The sequence below is a fragment of the Elephas maximus genome, chromosome 1, assembly GCF_024166365.1.
Source record: "Elephas maximus indicus isolate mEleMax1 chromosome 1, mEleMax1 primary haplotype, whole genome shotgun sequence".
NCBI lineage: Eukaryota > Metazoa > Chordata > Mammalia > Proboscidea > Elephantidae > Elephas > Elephas maximus.
Window position 1 is genome coordinate 97,843,521 of NC_064819.1, and position 20,169 is coordinate 97,863,689.

Here is a 20,169-nt window from a genome sequence, read left to right on the forward strand (position 1 = left end):
GCTCACTTTTGCCTTGGAACACAGCTGCTTGGATTTTTGAGACACTTGAATGTGCTAGCCTGTCCTGCTCACAGCTGCCTCCTGCCCAGAGTATCCATTGATAGGTGGGACACCCCTCCCATTGTCTTGAAAATCTGTCAGGCAGGTGGGTGGGGACCGGGCCTGGGCACACTGTCTGTCTGCAGTAGCCTGAGGAACCTAATGGATCTAGGTAGTAGTTACAAATACATTGATTTATTTAAAAGCCATTAAAGTGGTTCCAGTTGGATGCGTAGATAAAAGGGGGAGATGAGCACAGTGCCCTGGAGGTTGTCTTTCCCGTTAACTTCCTTTTGAGGCACCCAGAGGGCAAATACTAGTTCTAGTGTTGGGACGCCTCGGGGCGATGCATTGCTTTGATATATTTCATCCATTTCATCATCACTTTTTCTTTTCCTCTCCTTTTTGTAGAATGCTCTTGAGATCAAAGAATTCAAAAAGTACGGCCCCTTTGACCGTTATATCAATGCCAAGGTGTGTACTTTGCTGCCAGGATTTCTCTGCATCATTTCTCCAAGCTGCACCTCCTATCTGGTCCTCTCTGACTTCTGCTCTTGCCCACTCAGGCAACTTCTCATCACTGTCTGCTTCAGTCCCATCTGCTTTGGGCTTGTCTGGGATTGGGAAAATGCAGCTGTGCTGGCTCTGGCTTTTATTTTTAAAACCCGTACTAATTCTGAAAAGGTTGGGCACTTTTTCTGGAATGTCTGAAAAGCATAGAAGCAGCAGAAGTGAGGAGGTAGAAGGGACTATGCTATTTGCTCAATTTGTTATTGTGATTTATTAATAAAGAAAAATGCAATTAAAAGATAGCAAACAAACTGGCTTACTTTTTAATATGCACAACAAAATGATTTAGTTATACTTGTTGGATGTTCTTTTCAACCTTTTGAGTCTACTTTCTATATTTCTTTTAAGTGGAATCTGATTTTCTTTCCAGTTTCGATAGCTTGTGGTGGAGGTGTGGGGAAAGGAGCACAGGTGACTCCTTTTTACCCTTTTAAAGGCTGTCTCTTGCCATTCCCCTCTCACTCTTTTGAGTTTGTGCATTTCTCCCCAGCTGGTAGCTTCTCTATCTGCTTGGCAACTTTTGACTCTCAGAAGGACTGTGAAATAGGAGATGATATTGCAGGACAAAGCAGGCACTTGCCTTGAGTCTCCCTTCCTGAGAGGCTGGGGTAGGCAGTGGCCTGATGGGCCTGGTGAAGAGCACGTAGCCCTGCTGGCCTCTCCACCCCTCAGGCCTTCACTACTTCAAGCCTTGTCGGTTGGGTGGTGGTGGTAGCCTCTTACCTCAGTGCTGTCGCCTGCCATTTTTGATCAGAGCTCTTATTTGGATGAGGTTTGCTTTTTGGCAACAGCCTGGAGTTTGGTTGAGTCACTGCATTATCCACATAGCCCTCTTTCACTTGCTCTCAATACAGCTGCCTCACAGAAGGGGAACATAAGGTTCTTGTGTGTGTTTCCAAACACAAGGCAGATATTTCATGTCTTTCTTTGTGAAATGCTGATTTAACAGATGAAGGTACATACCTGCCGGGCAGAGGCGGGCCCTGTGGGAGCTTTTCTCCCGCTGTTGGGCCTTCACAGTGGAGAAGCAGTTTGACCTGGGCTAGTGGAACGCATCAGCTTTTATTTTGGCCCACTCTTAAAATTCTGTTTCTAATTTTCAAAATAGGAAGGTACTCTATCTCTGATTTTTGGGGGCGTGGGGGTGGGATTGGATTCTGGGCTGCCGCTTATTGGTTTTTTTGTCTTGAGTGAGTTTCTTAATTTCCAAGAGCCTCAGTTTCCTCTTCTGTAAAAGGAGGTACTACCACCTATGTTGCTGGGCTGTTTTGGAGTTTAAATAAAATAGTGTACATTAAATAAAAGACATCTGGTAGCTAATACTATTTGAGATCCTAATTTGAAAAGATGTGTATACTGTGGTGTTTCTGAAAAGGCATTTTGGAATCTGTTGTTACCAGTAAGTGAAGTGTAATGAAACATTGCTCACTTAGTCCAGTCAACGTTCTTTGGAGGGAGGGGAGAGGAGGGAAGGGAAGGGGGGAAGGGGTGGGCATGATTGTGAAGTGATTGTTTTCCCACTCAGTGATTATTTAGGTTATAAAGCTCTGATTAAAGGGCAAGACTTTAGTTCTTAAAAGTACATTTTCCTATCCCTTGAGTTTGCACGCATAGAAGAAAATTAGTCTAAATGGAGTAAGAACATGCTACTCTCTGGAAATTCTGCCCTTTGCCTTTCCTCTCCACCCAGAAAGACTAAATGATGCAGACTGCATTAAGGGATAAAGCTGTTGGGGTTGTGCTGAGAATGCAAACCCTTCTTGAACTGATTGAAATCTACCTTCCTAGGTTTTATTCTGACCCTGGGTTTTTATTGACCTGGCCTATGTCTAGGAATTGTTTTACTAAATTATATTTGAGTGCTAGGTCCTATCAGGTACCTGTAGAAATTAAGAGATCTCAGATTCCTTTTCCGGGAGCAAAGGGAGTTTTAAAATCAGCTTTGATGTACCTGTTCAACATTTGGACCTTTCCTTTTTCAGAAATTAAGAGCTCAGCTGCTAACCAAAAGGTAGGCAGTTCAAGTCTACCAGCTGCTCCTTGGAAACTCGATGGGGGCAGTTTACTCTGTCCTGTAGGGTCACAATGAGTTGGGATCAACTCAACGGCAACAGGTTTGGTTTTTTTTCCCCCCACCCCCGCAGAAAGTCAGCATAAACCAGTCCAAATCTAAGTCATCCTTTGCTAAGGTGGTTGTCGTTAGGTACTGTTGAGTCGTTCCGACTTATAGTAACCCCATGTACGACAGAACAAAACGCTGCCTGGTCTTGCACCATCTTCATGCTTGAGCCAGTTGTTGCAGCCATGTGTCAATCCATTTTGTTGAGGGTCATCCTCTTTTTTGCTGATGTCCAAGCATGATGTCCTTCTCCAAGGATTGGTCCCTCCGGATAACATGTCCAAAGTACATGAGACGAAGTCTTGCCATCCTTGCTTCTAAGGAACATTCTCGCTGCACTTTTTCCAAGATAGATTTGTTCGCTCTTCTGGCAGTCCATGGTATATTCAATATTCTTCCCCAACACCGTAATTCAAAGATATCAACCCTTCTTTGGTCTTCCATATTCACTGTCCAGCTTTTGGATGCATGTGAGGTGACTGAAAATACCATCGCTTGGGTCAGGCGTACCTTAGTCTTCAAAGTGACATCTTTGTCTTTCAACACTTTGAAGAGGTCCTTTACAGCAGATTTGCCCAGTGCAATGCGTCTTTTGATTTCTTGACTGCTGCTTCCATGGCTGTTGATTGTGGATCCAAGTAAAATGAAATCCTTGACAACTTCATTATTTTCTCTGTTTTTCATGATTTTGCTTATTGGTCCAGTTGTGAGCATTTTTGTTTTCTTTATGTTGAAGTGTAAGCCACACTGAAGGCTGTAGTCTTTGATCTTCACGAGTAAGTGCTTCAATTCCTCTTCACTTTCAGCAAGCTAAGGTAGAACTGTTAAAATAAAACTGTTATTTCACCCCTTTTAAAAAGATTTTAACTTAGTCTGTATATCATAAAATGAGCGATAGTCAAATTAGTTTTAGGTAGATATGTTTTTCTGTCCATTTCCAAAGGATTTACAGACTTAGAGCTGGAAAGGACCTGGAGATTACCTAGACCACTTGTATCCAAATGCTGATCAGCTTGTCTGGCTGCATCAGAATAACCCCATGTCTTCGCTTTCTAGGGCTACCATGACAAAATACCACAAAGTAGGAGGCTTTAAAGAACAAATGTGTTATCTCACAGCTCTGGAGTTTAGAAGTTGGAATTCAGGGCATAGGCAGGACTGTTCTCTCTCTCTCTGCTCTGTTGTAGGAGAAGATCCTTCTTTGTTTCTTTCCATTTCTGGTAGCCCCAAGCATTTATTGGCTTTTCTTGGCTTGTAGACAGATCCTCCTATGCTGTCTTCTGCCTGTGTATGTCTCTGTTTCTGGGGTCTGTCCTTCTATTTTGTAAAAGACCACTCAGAAGGAATTAGGATAGGACCCATTTGCAACGACATTTGCAAAGAAAAACCCTACTTCCCTCAAGAAGGGTTTTGCATTCTCAGCACAACCCAAAACCCTTGTTTCCTTTCCAAAAAAGGTCACATGCACCAGTGCAGGGGTTAGGACTTCAACGTATCTTTTTGGGGGGTCACAATTTTACAAAATCTTTTTATTTTGAAAAAGATTTCTAATTTACAGAAAAGTCGTAAGAATAATGTAATGAGCTCCAGTATACTCTTCTCCTAGATTCACAATTTGTTAACATTTTGCCATATTTGCTTTCTCTCTCTCTATGTATACATACATGTATACATATATATGTGTTTGTGTGTACATAATTGTTGTTGCTGATAATAAGCCATTTAAGAATAAGTCATGGACATCATGATCTTTAACCGTAAATTCTTTACTTCTGTCTCTTTAAGAACAAGGACATTCCCTTACATAAGCACGATACAGTTACCAAATTCAGAAAATCTAACATTGATATAATACAGTTATCTAATACACCATCTGGAAACCCTGGTGGCATAGTGGAGAAGTGCTATGGCTGCTAACCAAAGGGTCGGCAGTTCAAATCTACCAGATGCTCCTTGGAAACTCTATGGGGCAGTTCTACTCTGTCCTATGGGCTCGCTATGAGTTGGAATCGACTCGACAGCACTGGGTTTGGTTTTTTTAATATACAATCCATGTTCAAATTTCACCATTGTTCCAATAATGTCCTTTATAGCAATTTTTCCACTAGTCCAGGACTCAATCCAGGACTGCATTGCATTTGGTTGTCATGTCTGTTTAGTCTTCTTTAATCTGGAACCGTTCCATGGCCTTTCTTAACTTTCATGACACTGACGTTTTTTAAGAGCATGGGCCAGTTGTTTTGTAGACTGTCCCTCAGTCTGGGTTCGTCTGATGTTTCTTCACAATTAGATTCAGGTTATACATTTTTGGCAGAAATACCATAGAAGTGATATTATGCATGTATTATCCTGGGTGCATCACATCCCAAGGCCTGTGTTGTCATCTTGGTAATGATGACTCTGCTTGGTTAAGTTATTGACTGCCAGGTTGGGAAGCTTTTTAAGAACAGTTTCCTGATCCTTACTCTCTGAAGTGCTACCTTGGAAAATCAGGATTAGGACCTAGTACTAGATAATTTTAAGTTCCCCCTGTAATTCCAAGATGTAGCCTTTTTGAGAACACTGATCTAGGTCAACTTTCCACCCAAAGTAGGAATGCCCTTCTCTCTCTGTCCTCTGACGGGTAGGCCATCCACCTCTTGTTTTATTTATTTTTCCTAATAACAAGCAGATTTGCAGCCTCTTTTTGGATTCTGTGGATTATTGGTTTCTTATGCTTGGTTGACATCTTCGTTGCTAAACCTTCCATCTGTTTGTCAGAGTTCTGCCTTTTAGAACTTCCACTTTATGGATTCAGTTCTCATATTTCCCCTCATCTTCTCCATCTCAAAAGACACAGTTTTCTCCTTCACTTGTGGTATGTTTCTAGGCCCTATGCCATTGTTGTTGGAGAGAACTATAGTCCACATGTCCCTCACTTAGGCATCTGTCAAATATGGACAAGTACGCAATCAAGCTGTAATCTAAGCACTGGGAGGTAATCCTCCTGAAATAGTTTCAAGAGGAGAAAGGCCATGAAAATGTTTATGTATGGCTTTCTGCTGCTTGTGGTATGTGTATATGTGTATATGTGTGGGTGTACAGTGTGTATATAATGGATTTACACATTGAGTGAGGTCTGCAGATGTAAGGGCTATGCATAGGGATCCCTTTCTTCTTAGAAGCACTGATCATAGCAAGAAAAAATGAAAGTGGGTCTCAAATGGGTAGGAATGAAGAGTTTGTGAAAAGGCTTTGGGGAAACATTTTCTTCAGTCCAGACTTATAGCAATATAATTCTGAGAACTCTTGAGGTGTTATGAATACCTGTGGTATGATTTGGAAGGTGTGAAAGGGAGAGATTCTACATGGTGAGGAATCTGTGCATCTTCTTGGAATCCCTCCCTGCCTTGTGAACCCAAGATCCATCACTTAGTGACTTCCTGCCCTGATAGTTGTCAGACTCCAAGGGGAGAGGATAGTCAGAGCTCATTGTGATGGCCTCTGTTGAACAGTAGAACATTATTTTTCCATGCCACATCTGGCGAGACTGAGGCATAAGGAAGATGCTTCCTACACTGTGAATATGAGGGTAACTTTCTGCAGTGATATGGTTAGACCATTTATAAAACAAGGCAGAGAATTTGCCTGGTAGTGATCAAGACCTTGCCTTTAGCCAGGCAGCTTTCTAGCAGCTGCCTTAGTTCTGGGAAACAAGGAAATAGAGATGATCTGTCGTATTTTTTTTCTAGTGGATAGTTTAGAGTTTTATAGTTCTTCTGGCCCTAATGGCATGCTTTTTAAACAAACAAGGACAAATTATTCTGACTTTGGGAGACAACTTGGGTATAAAAGAGACAGCAAGATCTGCTTCAGAGTAAATAAAAGTTTTCCAGGATTGGAGTTTTAAGAAGAACAAGCTGACTTTCTTGGCCCCTGCTGTCATGCTAATCTTAAGATGTAAAACCCCAACAATCTTCTTAAATTCGTTTGGGTTGCCACTCTGCCTCAAAATCATTTTATAGACACCTTCTGTGCGTTTTTGTTGACATAGCTGTATTATTATCATGAGAAAGTAAAGTGGCAGCTCTTAGTTTGCTAAGGAAACTTAAGCCATAGCTCAATAGGAAAGGGGCATTTCAAAGGGAGGCCCTAAATGATTTGATTGGCACAGAGAACCCCAGGAATTTGCTTTCTGCTCAGCTCTTCCCTTCCCTTCAAACTTTTAGGTTGACATGGAAATTTTCCCTGGGTCCAGGTTGTATCATAGGAGGCTATTGCTACCTGGCTGTGTTCTGGGGCCAGTGACGACTGTCTGCACTTTCTCAGCATCTGCTTTCCTTGGGCTGTGTTTGAATTCCATGTTGCTTCCTCTGTTTACCTGTGTACATTTATCTTTGCATGTGACTCCTGCTACCACTTTTTCTGCCCTTATTTCATTTTTTGAATTTTTGTTGCTGTCACTCTGGCCTTGAGCCCTTGCTCCCAGCATCTCTGGATCTTTCTGGTATACTTGGTGTAGCTGGAAAAAATGATGCAGTCAAATATCAGATCAAAAGCAGATGGAATTGCATGCGTGGTTGGGTAACTCCTAGCCTGTTACTTTTATCATCATTAATAGAATTAAAACAATTGTAGAAACATTTCATTTTTACCATTTGATCGCTGAAAGGTGCAAAATACTGACTTGATGGGCATACCTGCTCTTAAGTTTTTTGCCCCAAAGTGGCAGAGGCCTCCTGAGTAAATTCAGGAATCTGAAAATCTTGTGGGAGAATTATTTTGGTTAAAAAATCTTGTGGGAGAATTATTTTGGTTAGAGCTTCTAAAAAAGGAGAGGTCATGGAAATTTACTTTATTTCAACTGTATCATACATTATTAATAGTAAAAGAAATGGTATAATTGGAATGGCCAACATTATGCTTGTGATAGTTGATAAAGCACAACGTTCTCCCAGATGCTACCTTTAGTTTGAAACAAAATTGGCATTCAAGGGCCATGAGGTTGTGAATTTGAATTGATGGCAATATCAGATTTAAATATTTTGCACCTCTCACAGAAAACATTCCAGTGTCTAATTGTATCTTTCTTACATAAGAAACAGTTCCCCATGCTGGCTGCATTTTAATGAAGTTGGTACTGCATGCATTGATGGGTGCAGGCTTCCGGAGTAGGCCCAGAGCAGCATCCGGGTCCCATGTTCCTCTGCAACTGAGCCCAAGCATCTCCCTGCCCTGGACGTGGCTGTTGGCTGATAACCTTGAGAGTGATTTTTGGTGCCCTACTCTGTTACTTTCATTGTTGGCTTATTGATTTGCATGCAAGAAGCTACACAGATGACACATTCTTTAAAAACCTTGTGTGTAAGGGAACGAGTGGTTAACGAGTGCAGAATCAGAACCCCAAGTTTGAATAAGTTATAAATTGTTGTAAAACCAGTTGGAGTTTAAAATGAAACAATGGTAGTGATATTATGGCATTCTTCCATGACAGGGCATCTACCAGATGCCTGCTACATTCCCTTGTTCACTCTTAACAATCTGGAGACAATTTCTTCACAGCACATAGGAGACCGCAAATGTGTAGGAGATGACTGCTCCCCTCTTGCAGTAACTAGCAGAGGATGTGCACAATTAGAGCAGTCGGGCTTGTTTGCAGGGGAGTATGTCTGGATTCCGACTTACTTTTATTAATCCCCAAGTATTGCTGCTATTTCTCTCATTTAAATTCCAGTGGTTTTACATGTATTTGTCCAGTCATATGCCAGTCTACCAGTCACCTTTCTGATGTGATCTGCTTATTAACCCTTTAGAACAATGACAACGAGACGGCCCTGCACTGTGCAGCACAGTACGGCCACACGGAGGTGGTGAAGGTCCTCTTAGAGGAGCTAACGGACCCCACCATGCGCAACAACAAATTTGAGACGCCACTGGACCTGGCTGCACTCTACGGGAGACTGGAGGTGGTGAAGATGCTCCTCAACGCACATCCCAACCTCTTGAGCTGCAACACTAAGAAGCACACCCCTCTGCACCTGGCAGCGAGGAATGGCCACAAAGCCGTGGTCCAGGTCCTCCTGGATGCTGGCATGGATAGCAACTACCAGGTAGCAGGGTGGATGTCCCTCCCAGGCTCAAGGGACTTAGTCATTTTGGAAGAGGCACAAGGACCATGCTGCTGGGCTGTGTTCTTATTTAGCACGTTTCACGTCATGTTTCAGCCGCTTCCATTTGTTAACCCATTTTAACGTGAAACTTTAGAGACAAATGAGCTCCTCAAGTGAGTCTGGTTTTTTTCTTTTCTTTTCAGCATTAAACCCTGAAAAGATGTGCTTATGGACTGTCTCTCAAAGTTAGAGAAGTTTCATTATCTTCCTATACATGTGTTCCCACTGCCACCTTTTAGCACCTCAAAAGTCTCATTAACTTGGTTTGCTGACAGGAGCCTTAGTGTTTCCCTCCGCTGTTAGCTCCTCCTTCAGAGGAATGACCATCCTTAAGGCTTCACATTGACCAGACCACATTTACAGTAAGGTGCTTTGCTTCCCTTGTCCTTTTCTTCTCGCTATTCCTTTGACCCAGGAAGGTGGCATTTTGTGGAGTTGTGCCAATAGGTGGCTCCAAGAGTAACTGTTATTCGTGTGTGGCCTGCTGGTGACACATCAAACAGCCTTGATGAATGGGCCACAACTGTGGTTTTTGGAATCCATACAAGAAAAGTTGGAAAGATAATGACAGAGGGCTTTGTGTGGTTTATTTTGTTTTCCTGTCCCTTCTTGTCTGCGTCCCATCTGTCATGTGAAGCCACGCCAAACCTGGGTCACTGTTCTGATGACATCCTGCTCTGCATTCTCGTTTGCTTTCCAGACGGAGAAGGGCAGTGCTTTGCATGAGGCTGCTTTGTTTGGCAAGACCGATGTGGTGCAAATCCTGCTGGCTGCAGGTGAGAGGTCGGCAGCGCTCTTGTCTACACAGCATGCCAGGGTTGGGATTGTTTCTCCCTAGTCTCCCTGCAGGGGGTTGACTTTTGCTGGCTGCATTTGGACCCAGTGTAGGTGTGTCTCTCATGGTTGATTGCAAGTGTACAGATTGTTCTTGAATAGCTGGATGAAAGAGCTTTGGATGAAAAATGTTGGTTATGCTGCTGGGAGCATGAGGTGTCCGGAATTTGGTCCTCTTTGAGGCTGGTTTGAAAATGCTTACTCTCCTGGTCCCCCTGATGTGCCTTTTTAGGAATTGATGTCAACATAAAAGATAACCGTGGACTGACCGCCCTAGACACCGTCCGGGAACTGCCTTCTCAAAAAAGCCAGCAGATAGCAGCACTTATTGAAGGTATCAGTCCATCTCATTGTCTGGGGCACTAGGGGCACACTGGTGAAGCCAAGGCATTTTCATTTGGTGCAGCTTTTTTTTTTTTTTTTTAATCTTTCCATGTAGATCACATGACTGGAAAAAGAAGTACAAAAGAGATAGATAAAACCCCTACACCCCAACTACCTCTCATCTCCAATATGGACTCCCTATCACAGAGGTCTCAGGGTAAGGTAGCTTTTCTCTGCCAGTAAAGGGGCAGAGGTAGGGGCAAGAAGCTCTCTGTGGGAAGAGCTGAGCATTCTTTGGCAGAATGGAAAATCTGAATTTAAATAATAAAAATTTCAAGAGATTGGGGATACTCGATAAGTTCATATTCAAACTTCTTTTTTTTTCCTAACCATGTGAAGTTTAAAGAGCCCTGGTGGTACAGTGGTAAAGCGCTCATCTGTTAACCAAAAGGTCAGCAGTTTAAACCCACCAGCTACTCTTCGGGAGAAAGATGTGACAGTCTGCTTCCGTAAAGATTACAGCCTAGGAAACCCAATAGGGTGGCTCTGCCTTATCCTATAGGTTGGCTATGAGTTGGAACTGACTCAGCTGCCGTGGGTTTGGCTTTGGTTTGGGAAGTTTTATTGGATATAGCTTGGGCCCGTGGCTGTGGACCTCTTTTTTCTTCCTTTTTTCTCCACTTTTACAGCTGGCTCTATGAGATCTATTTTTGGGATGTGTAGTAGACAGGATGATCTCAATATTAATTCAAATCTTGGTGAACCTTTTTTTTTCTAACACACACTGTAGTGTCTTGAGCATAGCTGGTCCTCAGTAAATATTGAGTATGTCATCTGGTTGGTAGATAATGTATATGGCAGATTTTGGTAATAATTGTTTGGCCAACAAATGTGGTCTTGATGCTAGCTTAGAAAGCCCTCTCTAGCCATCGTTAACCAGGATCCACTTTTTCTGATTTATTGAGTAGCCTTTTGGATCCTAGGTGTGATTAATAACAAAGACCAAGTAAAGTTTGACTGACACCTTCCCCTTCATATGGATCACAATAAAGAAGGCTAGAGAAACAAGGTAAAGCCAAAAACTAAAAAGGGAAAAGGATTTTCCTTAGGCGTGCAGGGGTGTTAACAAGTGCCCATCCTCCTGTCTTTACTGTGGAGTCCTTGTCTGCCTCCCTACACACAGTTTTTCTTTGATCTCATAATATGCTAGGAATGGGATTAGTAGTTCAGTAAGCTCTTAGTTTTCAAGAATTTTACATTCATACTAAGACTATTTGCAAGCAACCTGGAGAATCTTGGTCTATAATAATTGGTAATTCTGCATGGACACAAATTTGGATCCTGTGTGCCCTGAGGTTGATAGTTACCCAGTGAGTGAGTCTAAGCAGCTGCACAGGACCACCAGGCCAGAAAGGCTTTGCTGACTTCCATTTTACTTGAGCACAGGGAAACTCCTGTTAAGAATATAAAGGATTACTTAAGTTTTTTAGTTATACTTTGCTACATTTTATGGGTTAAGTTTCTCCTATCATGTTATTAAGGTATTTGGGGATTTTTAAAGGTCTTGGGTGGTATCCCTTATAGATGTAAAGGATTTTCCATATTGAATTAGAGAAAAATCTGTTTAGATCTCAGGGTATAAAGAGCAGCTGAAACCTCAACTTTTATTCCTGTACATGGAGCAAAGCAGCCATTAATTTTCCTACTCTTGTTACACAGTGTTCGTTGAGCTCAGATTGCTAAGGGGACTTCGGGTTGTTGCAGAGGTTGGAACCCAAGATGGTGCTTTTATTTCCTCTCTTGCCCTCCAATCTCCTCATCAGGTAACGTGGAGAAAGCGGTAACTGAACTGATCATCGATTTTGACACAGCTGCTGAGGAAGAGGGTCCCTACGAGGCGCTGTACAATGCTGTCTCCTGCTATTCATTGGACAGCATGGCCAGCGGACGATCGTCTGACCGAGACTCCATGACCAAGGAGGCGGCTGGAGTAAACGCTGCTGGGGTGAGGCCTGTATGTGGCTTGGGGCAGGGATGAATGCTGCTGGGGTGAGGTGTGTATGTGGCCTGGGATAGGAGTGAACGCTGCTGGGGTGAGGCCTGTATGTGGCCTGGGGTGGGAGTGAACGCTGCTGGGGTGAGGCCTGTATGTGTCCTGGGGTGGGAGTGAACGCTGCTGGGGTGAGGCCTGTATGTGGCCTGGGGTGGGAGTGAACGCTGCTGGGGTGAGGCCTGTATGTGGCCTGGGGTGGGAGTGAACGCTGCTGCGGTGAGGCCTGTATGTGTCCTGGGGTGGGAGTGAACGCTGCTGGGGTGAGGCCTGTATGTGGCCTGGGGTGGGAGTGAATGCTGCTGGGGTGAGGCCTGTATGTGTCCTGGGGTGGGAGTGAACGCTGCTGGGGTGAGGCCTGTATGTGGCCTGGGGTGGGAGTGAATGCTGCTGGGGTGAGGCCTGTATGTGGCCTGGGGTGGGAGTGAACGCTGCTGGGGTGAGGCCTGTATGTGTCCTGGGGTGGGAGTGAACGCTGCTGGGGTGAGGCCTGTATGTGGCCTGGGGTCATAACCCTCCTCGCGTATTGAGTGTGTGTTGGCTGGCTTGGCCTGGGCTGCAGCAGTCACTGGGAAGAGGCACTGTGACCCCTAGTGCTGGCTGGCATTTCAGACGTGGATCAGCATGCCCTTCTCCGGGGGGCTCTGCCACATCTTTCTCTTGCTCAGTGGGGTAAAACTATAGCAGATCGTATTGAGGTACAATTTCAGTTCTTCCGGTGTTAGTACAACCAGTTGCATCTTTCCATTATTTTTTTACTTTAGAGCAAATGAAAAATTTTCTTTATATTTAGCCTTAGTTTTCTATTTCTGTTTAGCATTAGTGCTGCTCCTGTCTTTGGGGTCTAGGTATATATATTGTTTGTTTTCTGTCTGGTGAGCAGTTCCTACAGTGAAAGCTGGCTGAAATAAGTCCCTGTCTGCTCTGAGTACACACTCAACTTTGATTTGTCCTGAAGGGATCATCCATTTGGATTTTGACAAGTTCCATATTCAGCAGGGTTGTAACAAGGTTTAATCAGACATCATTTGTATTCATTTGTGGAGTTCCTATTTTTATCCAGTCATAACCCTTCTAGCCATTGAAATAATAGAATGAACAGAACACTGAAATTTTCCTTCTTGGGGCCACCTTCCCATCTTACTGATTCATTCTCTGGTATTTGCTTCTACTTCCAGATTTGTACGTTCCGCCCCCTCTTTCTCTCCCAGAGTTATACCGTGAGCCTAGGCCTGAATCACTGGTCGCATTTACCCTCCCTTCTGTGTTGCTAAGCACAATAATTTGAGGTTTGAGCCAATCCAGCCATCGTGCTAACAAGATCCTAGTGATAATCCCACCTTGAGGCACGTTTTCAGCCATATGTTATTTCTTCCCGTTGTCCTTTCCCTTTGGTCTGAATCTGGCTTATGGCCATTTTAGTGATCCTTTGGCTGAAAGGGAGTCCTTGGATTTTTCACGTGTGTACTGTGAATGGCCTGGTGTTTTTTGGAGTGTTCTTTTTGGTAGACTTTGCTCTGCCCTGCCCTAGAGTAGCTCAGTGTTTTTATATGAACTTTGGAAAGACTCGTCAGTCTTGTAGTAGCCCAGCAGGGTAGGTGTTTTCAGGAACTGTGACAAAACTCCTTGTGAGTGGTGAAGCAAGTATGTATGTCAAGCACCACTAGCATAGTAGACAGAGCTAGTTCATTTCATTTCTTTCATTGTTAAGCATAAATGGATTAGGCAAACCAAGCTATGGGGCAAGGCTTTGCTTTAAGTGCTACTTACAGGTGATGCCCATTAGGGGGAGCTAGAGCCTTTGCAAGAAGCAGCACAGGGTTACTGAAGCAAGCTACGAATAACCAAGTTGCTGGGGGCTTAGCCACTGATTGACAGAAGTCTCTTTGTTCCACCCTGCTCTAGGAATCTAGTATTTTATGGTCCTGCTTTTTTTTTAAGTAGAAACTGACGCATCTTGAGGTGCATGCTCTGTCATTTATTTGTGTCTTTTGTAACTGTGGAGCCCCAGTGGCGCAGTGGTTAAAAGCTAGTGGATTCGGCAGTTCGAATCCACCAGCCGCTCCTTGGAAACCCAATGGGACAGTTCTGCTCTGTCCTATTGAGTCTCTATGAGTCGGAATTGACTCGATGGCAACGGGTTTGGTTTTGGTTTTATTGTGACTCTGCTATCTTCCTGTTCCGTGGTAATTAACTGCGTGGCCAAGGGACTTATCTATATTTTGGTAGATACAATGTACATATGGTATGTATAAATCAGCCCCGTACTTCCAGGCCCTGGGCCCAAAGAAAAAAGGAGGCTTGTGGACGCTTTGCTTTCCTTCGAGTGTCCTTGGTGGTCAGTTCTTCAATGAATGTTTTTTCTAGGTTCTCAGCCTTGAGAAGGTTTCTAGGTTAGGTCCATGTTGTTGTTGTGTTGTGTTTTCCCTCTAGTGGATTTGCTGGTGGCAGATATGAGCCTGCTCCTTTTGCTGTGCCCTTCCTTACAAGGTGATGCTGCAGTCAGGCTTGTTCTGCACTTCCGGAGCAAAGCAGGGTGGGAAAAGTGGGGCTTAATGGGAAATCTGATCTAAGTAGCTTTGTTTGGCATGAAAATAGCACCTGTTTTGAAGGTGTTGTTATTGGACATTGGTCCAGTTCCAGGGTCTATGGGAATGGCCAGCTTACCAAAAAGCATCCTGCCTTGCAGATTTCTCTGGGACTTTCACATAATTCAGCACTCATCTCCACTCTGGCTTTCAGAAATACTCCTGTTCCAACAACACAGTAAACTAACCTATAAGCCAGGGATGATCCTGTAGGCCAACTCCCTCCTGGTAGGATTATCAAGCATGAATAGGGCTTTGGAATGTAAAAGATGCCAAAGGTGCTACAGGTACAATGGCAGATCTCTTCAGTTGTTAGCTTTCAGGTGTCCTTCACCAAGGTACTTCTGTGTATCCCTGAAGTTGTCTACTCATGGTCTAACTAATTTAGTGCCCCTCTTCAGTGAGTTTTTTGCTTTAGAGCATGGCTTGATGAACTAGGGCCCACGAACGACAGCCTGTTTTTTTTAACTACAGTTTATTGGACTGCAGCCACACTCGTTCATTTACGTATTGTCTATGGCCACTTTTGTGTTACAACAGCAAAGCTGAGTAGTTGTGACAGAGACTGAATGGCCTGCAAAGCCTGAAATATTTTTTACGTCACCCTTTAAGAAAAACCTTGCCAACTCCTGCTCTAAGGAAGACAACTAACATGTGTTCCATTTTAAAATGGACTTAGATGAAATAGGGTTTTCATATGCTAATGGTATATGGTATATAATAGGTACCATTGAAGGAGGTGACCAAGGTTAGAGACTAGTTCTGAACTTTTTGCTAGTAAATGGAGATAGACTGGTATCAGAGCATTAAAGTTTGGGCAGAAATTGAAGTATCCTCTTCAGGATAAGCTCAATGACTGGTTTGTTAGAACTATTTGATAAATTGATTCTTTGAACTTGGTGTTTCCTCTTTTTAGAGTAGACTAAAAATTGAGCCATTGATTTTTCTATACTACAGTCTTATATATCAGTATTATGAAGGGCATTTTCTAACAAGACAGTCATGTGTTATCAGTATTGGCATTTCTTCCCATGGTTTAGGATCTGAAAGAAGAGTTTATGATGTCTGCTACAAACATCAAAAACCAAAGAGCCTGCTAATTGTGTATGTGTGTGCAGGGTTCTCCATTTGTAGTCTCCCAGGGGAGTTCTTTACACTCTTGTTTTTAATTTCCAAGGGCTAAGATGAGGGTAAACCAAAAAGTTAGATACTTGTAGAAAGAGATGAAGTACTTCTTTCTCTTCTGCAGAGGGAACGTCCACCGCCTCCAGCAAAGCCACCGCCCGATGAAGAGGAGGAAGACCGAGCGGATAAGAAGTATTTGCCCTTGACAGCTCCTGAGGTAGAGGGTTGAGTTTATTCCCATCACTGAAATATGAGATTGTTGGAAAGTGCATCACTGTGTGCTTCTTTGCTTTCTCGTTTTCTTAGTACCTCTTTGGATTAGTTAATTTGTCGTAAATTTGTACGTATCAGTAACCTGGAGCAAGATGGTTCAGACTCCTTCAAAAGTACTAAACAAAGAATTTTAATATAGATCTATAGCAGACAGGCCAATTATTGATCTACCTTATGATGTGGAAATTAGAACGTGCATGTTTTCTCCAGGCTCCAATGAGCTAAACAGTCTCATTTTTGCTTTTGTACCTGTGTTATCTTTTGATACATAGTGCAGTATAGACTATCTCCCGATCCCTGTTCTCTAGACACTGCCATAGTACCAAACTTGGTGGTTCTCTCTCAAACATCTTATTTCGGTTTTCCCATTTTCCCTTGTTCATTTCACATGAAGAATCTACACCAAGGCAAACATGGGAAATGTCATGACTCAATTAGAAAAGAAATAGGAGTCATGAATTGAGGGGGAAAGATCAAAGATTATTGACAAGAACAGTCCACTTTTTTAAGAAACGAAATTTCATCATTGGGCAAATAACTCAACCTCCTCACTTAGGTATATGAAGAAAATCAGAGTTTTCTTAATCTTTCATCTTCAGAATGCTCCCTTAGCACTTTCTACCATTCAGAAAATGTATTCATTGAGCACTCAAAATATTACATAATTTCAGTAGTTGTTTTCTTTAATAATAATAATTTAAAAATCAGCTAATATAAACCAGGTAATTAAATCTCATTACTTTATCCCTGGAAGTCAAAATTAGTTGTTTTTTATAGTATTGCCATGGACCATCTAGTGACACAGTTATATTATTCAATATAAACACATGGAACCAGAAGGATGGCTTTCATTTAATACAATGAATAAATACAAGGAAGCCACTTTAAAAATGTAAAAGTCAGTGTTAGAGATAAGATTTCTTTGCTAGATACAAATTCTGTCCTTATATCTTTCTCTCCCTCAATTACAAAGTGCTTATTATCGTGCCTCAACTAAGGGGTCTTTGGAAATGCAGCCCCTTGGGTAATAACACATTGCCAGTAGATACAAGTGCCTATAGTAAATCCTACATGTTTTTATGTAAATGGAAGTTTGCTTCAATACTCCTTTTTTACAAGAAGAAACCTAATAATGGAGAGCATTTTCAGTTAGGGCTAAACCTCTGTAAAAGCTCTGTGTGCTGCTTTAACAAGGACTTAGATTAAAATTCTAATGCCCGAGGATAAGGGCAAGGCTGTTAAAGAAATATTGGAAGACCAGGAGTTTCTGTTCTCCCAAGGCTTTCTAAAGCATACGGTTTGGCAATAACAGAATGGTTAAGTGCTTGGCTGCCAACCAAGAGGTTGATGGTTTTGAACTCTCCCAGCAGCTCCATGGGAGAAAGACCTGGCAATCTGCTCCTGTAAAGATTATAGCCTAGAAAACCCTATGGCGCAGCTCTACTCTGTCACATGGTATTGCTGTGAGTTGCAATCAACTCGAAGACACCTAATTAATAATGATAAAAGGAATTTCTATTCTCTCAAGGCTTTCTAAAGTATACGATTTGGCAGCTACACAGTGTCAAGAGGTAGGGGAAAAATCTCCATATTAGTCTCCTGGATGGAGACTCTGTCTGAGGTATCTTCTAGAATTTGCTTCTGAATACCAGGGAATCCTGGGTCAATTGGACCAGCATAGTTAGCATTTGGAAGACTGCAAATCCTGACTGATTAGTGGTGATTATAGGCACTTGGTAGAAACCCTGGTGGCTGGTGGTTAAAAGCTACGGCTACTAACCAAAAAGTTGGCAGTTCATATCCACCAGGCACTCCTTAGAAGTTCTATGGAGCAGTCCTACTCTGTCCTATAGGGTCACCATGAGTTGGATTCAGCTCTGTGGCAACAGGTTTGGTTTTGGTTTTTTATAGGTATATGGTAGCCCTGGTAGCACAGTGGTTAAGTGCTACAGCTGCTAACCAAAAGGTCAGCGGTTAGAATCTACCAGCTGCTCCTTGGAAACCCTGTGGGGCAGTTCTACTCTGTCCTATAGGGTCACTATGGGTCGGAATCGACTTAATGGCAATGGGTTTGGTTTTGGTATAGGTACGTAAATATGGAGGTGATGTGGCCTGGGTCATTATACTTTGTAATGATCCAGGCAGATTTTGTTTGTGTGCTATAGTCTGAATGAATAAGCCTTCTTCAAAAGTGGATTTAAAAAAAAAAATTTTTTTTTTTTTGGACTCTAGTCTTCGCCACCTTTATTTCTTATACTCTCAAAGCTTTAGTATCTAAACCTCAGATCTCAGGAGGCATGGGCTTCATCAGAGTTTAGATTTTTGTATTTGGCAAGCAATCTGCCCCAATGTTCATGTCTCTATTCCTGAAGCTTGTCATTGTCAGATGACCCTTAGAAGCTGTTAAGGGAAGCTGGAGTATACCTGGCTCCAGGAGAACTTATCCAAGTAAATGACCAGATCATGAAACTGGCTTAAAAATTACATACACACGTGTGCACGCGCACATACACATGCACATGCACGCGTGCTATTTAGATGTTTTTGCCCCCACAGAATGGGCAACTGGCTGCATCAGGATTGACTGTGGTCTTTGCTCACAAGTGCCGAGCATTCCTGGGCAATTGCAGCTGCCATGGCGTCTCTTCCCAGAAAGCAACCCACACCCCAGCTGGCTATTCCATTGGTCACTGTTAGGCGCTGACTGTCAGTAGCTTTTCTCTGCAGCAGAAATGTTGCTTTCCACATAGCAGAGTATATAATTTTTTCAGATTTGATTTATTGCCAGCCCTGGAGAAATGGGGGAAAAAGATTAAGGAGTAATTTAGTAAAGAACAAAATACTGTCTGTTAAAAATCAGTTATTGCCATATTCACTCTGGCACGGGGCTTCTCGGATGGGAGCTAGGAAGACTCGAAGAGAAGCAGTTTATTGCTTTATTGTAAAATGTTAATCTTATAGCTGGTACGGGCCAGGACCAAGAGAAAAGGACCACCCCACGTACAGTCTAGGTTACAAGCAGGGAACTCTAGACGTCTGAGGAGGGAAAGGGTTTCAGATTGAATGGAGAAATCATACTTCCCATTCTGATCCTGAATCAGAACTGAGTTTTATGGCCATGGCTCTGCCACGAGCTCCCTGGGTGACCTTGGACAAGTCCCTAGGTCGCTCTGGGTGCTGAGTTTCATCAACTGCAAAAAGGAGGGGCTGGACCCAGGTGCTCTGTAGCTGTGGCTGTAAGGGTTTGGGTCTCTTTCAGCTCTGACATTTGACGGTTCTTGGCTTCCAGTCACCCTGCATGAGAACCAGGCATATAGTGAGTACAGGCCCGATGTGTCTGGTAGAGAGCCCAGATGGGAGTCTTCAGCCCTGTCCTGTTGGAGAAGAAAGGATGTTAGAGGCTGGACATGGATGTCCAGTATCTCTCAGTGAAGCACGTATGGGGCTGTGTGAGAGCCGCTGCTGTATGCAGAACGCTCACGGAATCAGGTTTCCAAGGCACTGCGTAAGTGGTAGCCGTGGGTGTGTAAACATGCATGACACAAATTCCTGTCTGGACAGCCTGTGGTATTAAGTTGACACTGTGTGAACTTCTTAATAGTTGCTCTTTGTTCTCTTAATTGTGCTCCTATGAAGAGGAGAAAGGAATAAGTAGTACAGGCAAACAGCTTATTGTGATGAAAGAGCTTTTAGCTTCCAGGTGGCATGCAGTAAGTAGAGGTTCCTGCTGTGCTGAGCAGAATTTTGGAAAGAGGCTATCATTCTGGCTTTAGACTGGCAGCCTTGTTAGCACGCAGGCGCTGCTGTTCTCATTTAGTCTGAGGATGCCAGAGTCCTTGTTCTCTCATTAGGCCATAACACAGGGAGCTATGCCTTCGAAAAAGCGAAACTGATGAATTATAAACCTGACGTGTTTCCAGTGAGCCCTGGGATATGTCAGCATTGAGGGGGGTTTCTCTGTGTATGTTGCTAGGGAATCACGTTTGTAGTGTGCTGTTATTTGTTAGATGGAATCAGGAATGTCACCTCATGCTCATAATATGTTACTTGTCCTAGCTAAGCTGCTCAAGAAGAAATTCTGTTCTTTGCTTTGCTTTC

General features: G+C 43.1%; 1 protein-coding gene across 15 annotated transcripts in view; it reads left to right on the forward strand.

Moving 5' to 3' along the window:
- ANKS1A (ankyrin repeat and sterile alpha motif domain containing 1A) overlaps positions 1-20,169 on the forward strand; it is a 201,045-nt gene that overhangs the window by 78,017 nt on the left and 102,859 nt on the right. For 3 of the 15 annotated variants that reach the window (XM_049889300.1, XM_049889257.1, XM_049889674.1), the window contains exons 4-10: positions 451-513; positions 8,521-8,817; positions 9,578-9,653; positions 9,944-10,045; positions 10,151-10,252; positions 11,859-12,049; positions 15,923-16,015. In XM_049889300.1, the coding sequence (XP_049745257.1) occupies positions 451-513; positions 8,521-8,817; positions 9,578-9,653; positions 9,944-10,045; positions 10,151-10,252; positions 11,859-12,049; positions 15,923-16,015 (924 nt within the window). Of the gene's footprint in view, positions 1-450; positions 514-8,520; positions 8,818-9,577; positions 9,654-9,943; positions 10,046-10,150; positions 10,253-11,858; positions 12,050-12,122; positions 12,129-12,166; positions 12,173-12,210; positions 12,217-12,254; positions 12,261-12,342; positions 12,349-12,430; positions 12,437-12,518; positions 12,525-12,562; positions 12,569-15,922; positions 16,016-20,169 lie in introns of those variants that run through there. The other 12 variants (XM_049889383.1, XM_049889554.1, XM_049889470.1 and 9 more) reach the window with 11 other exon arrangements.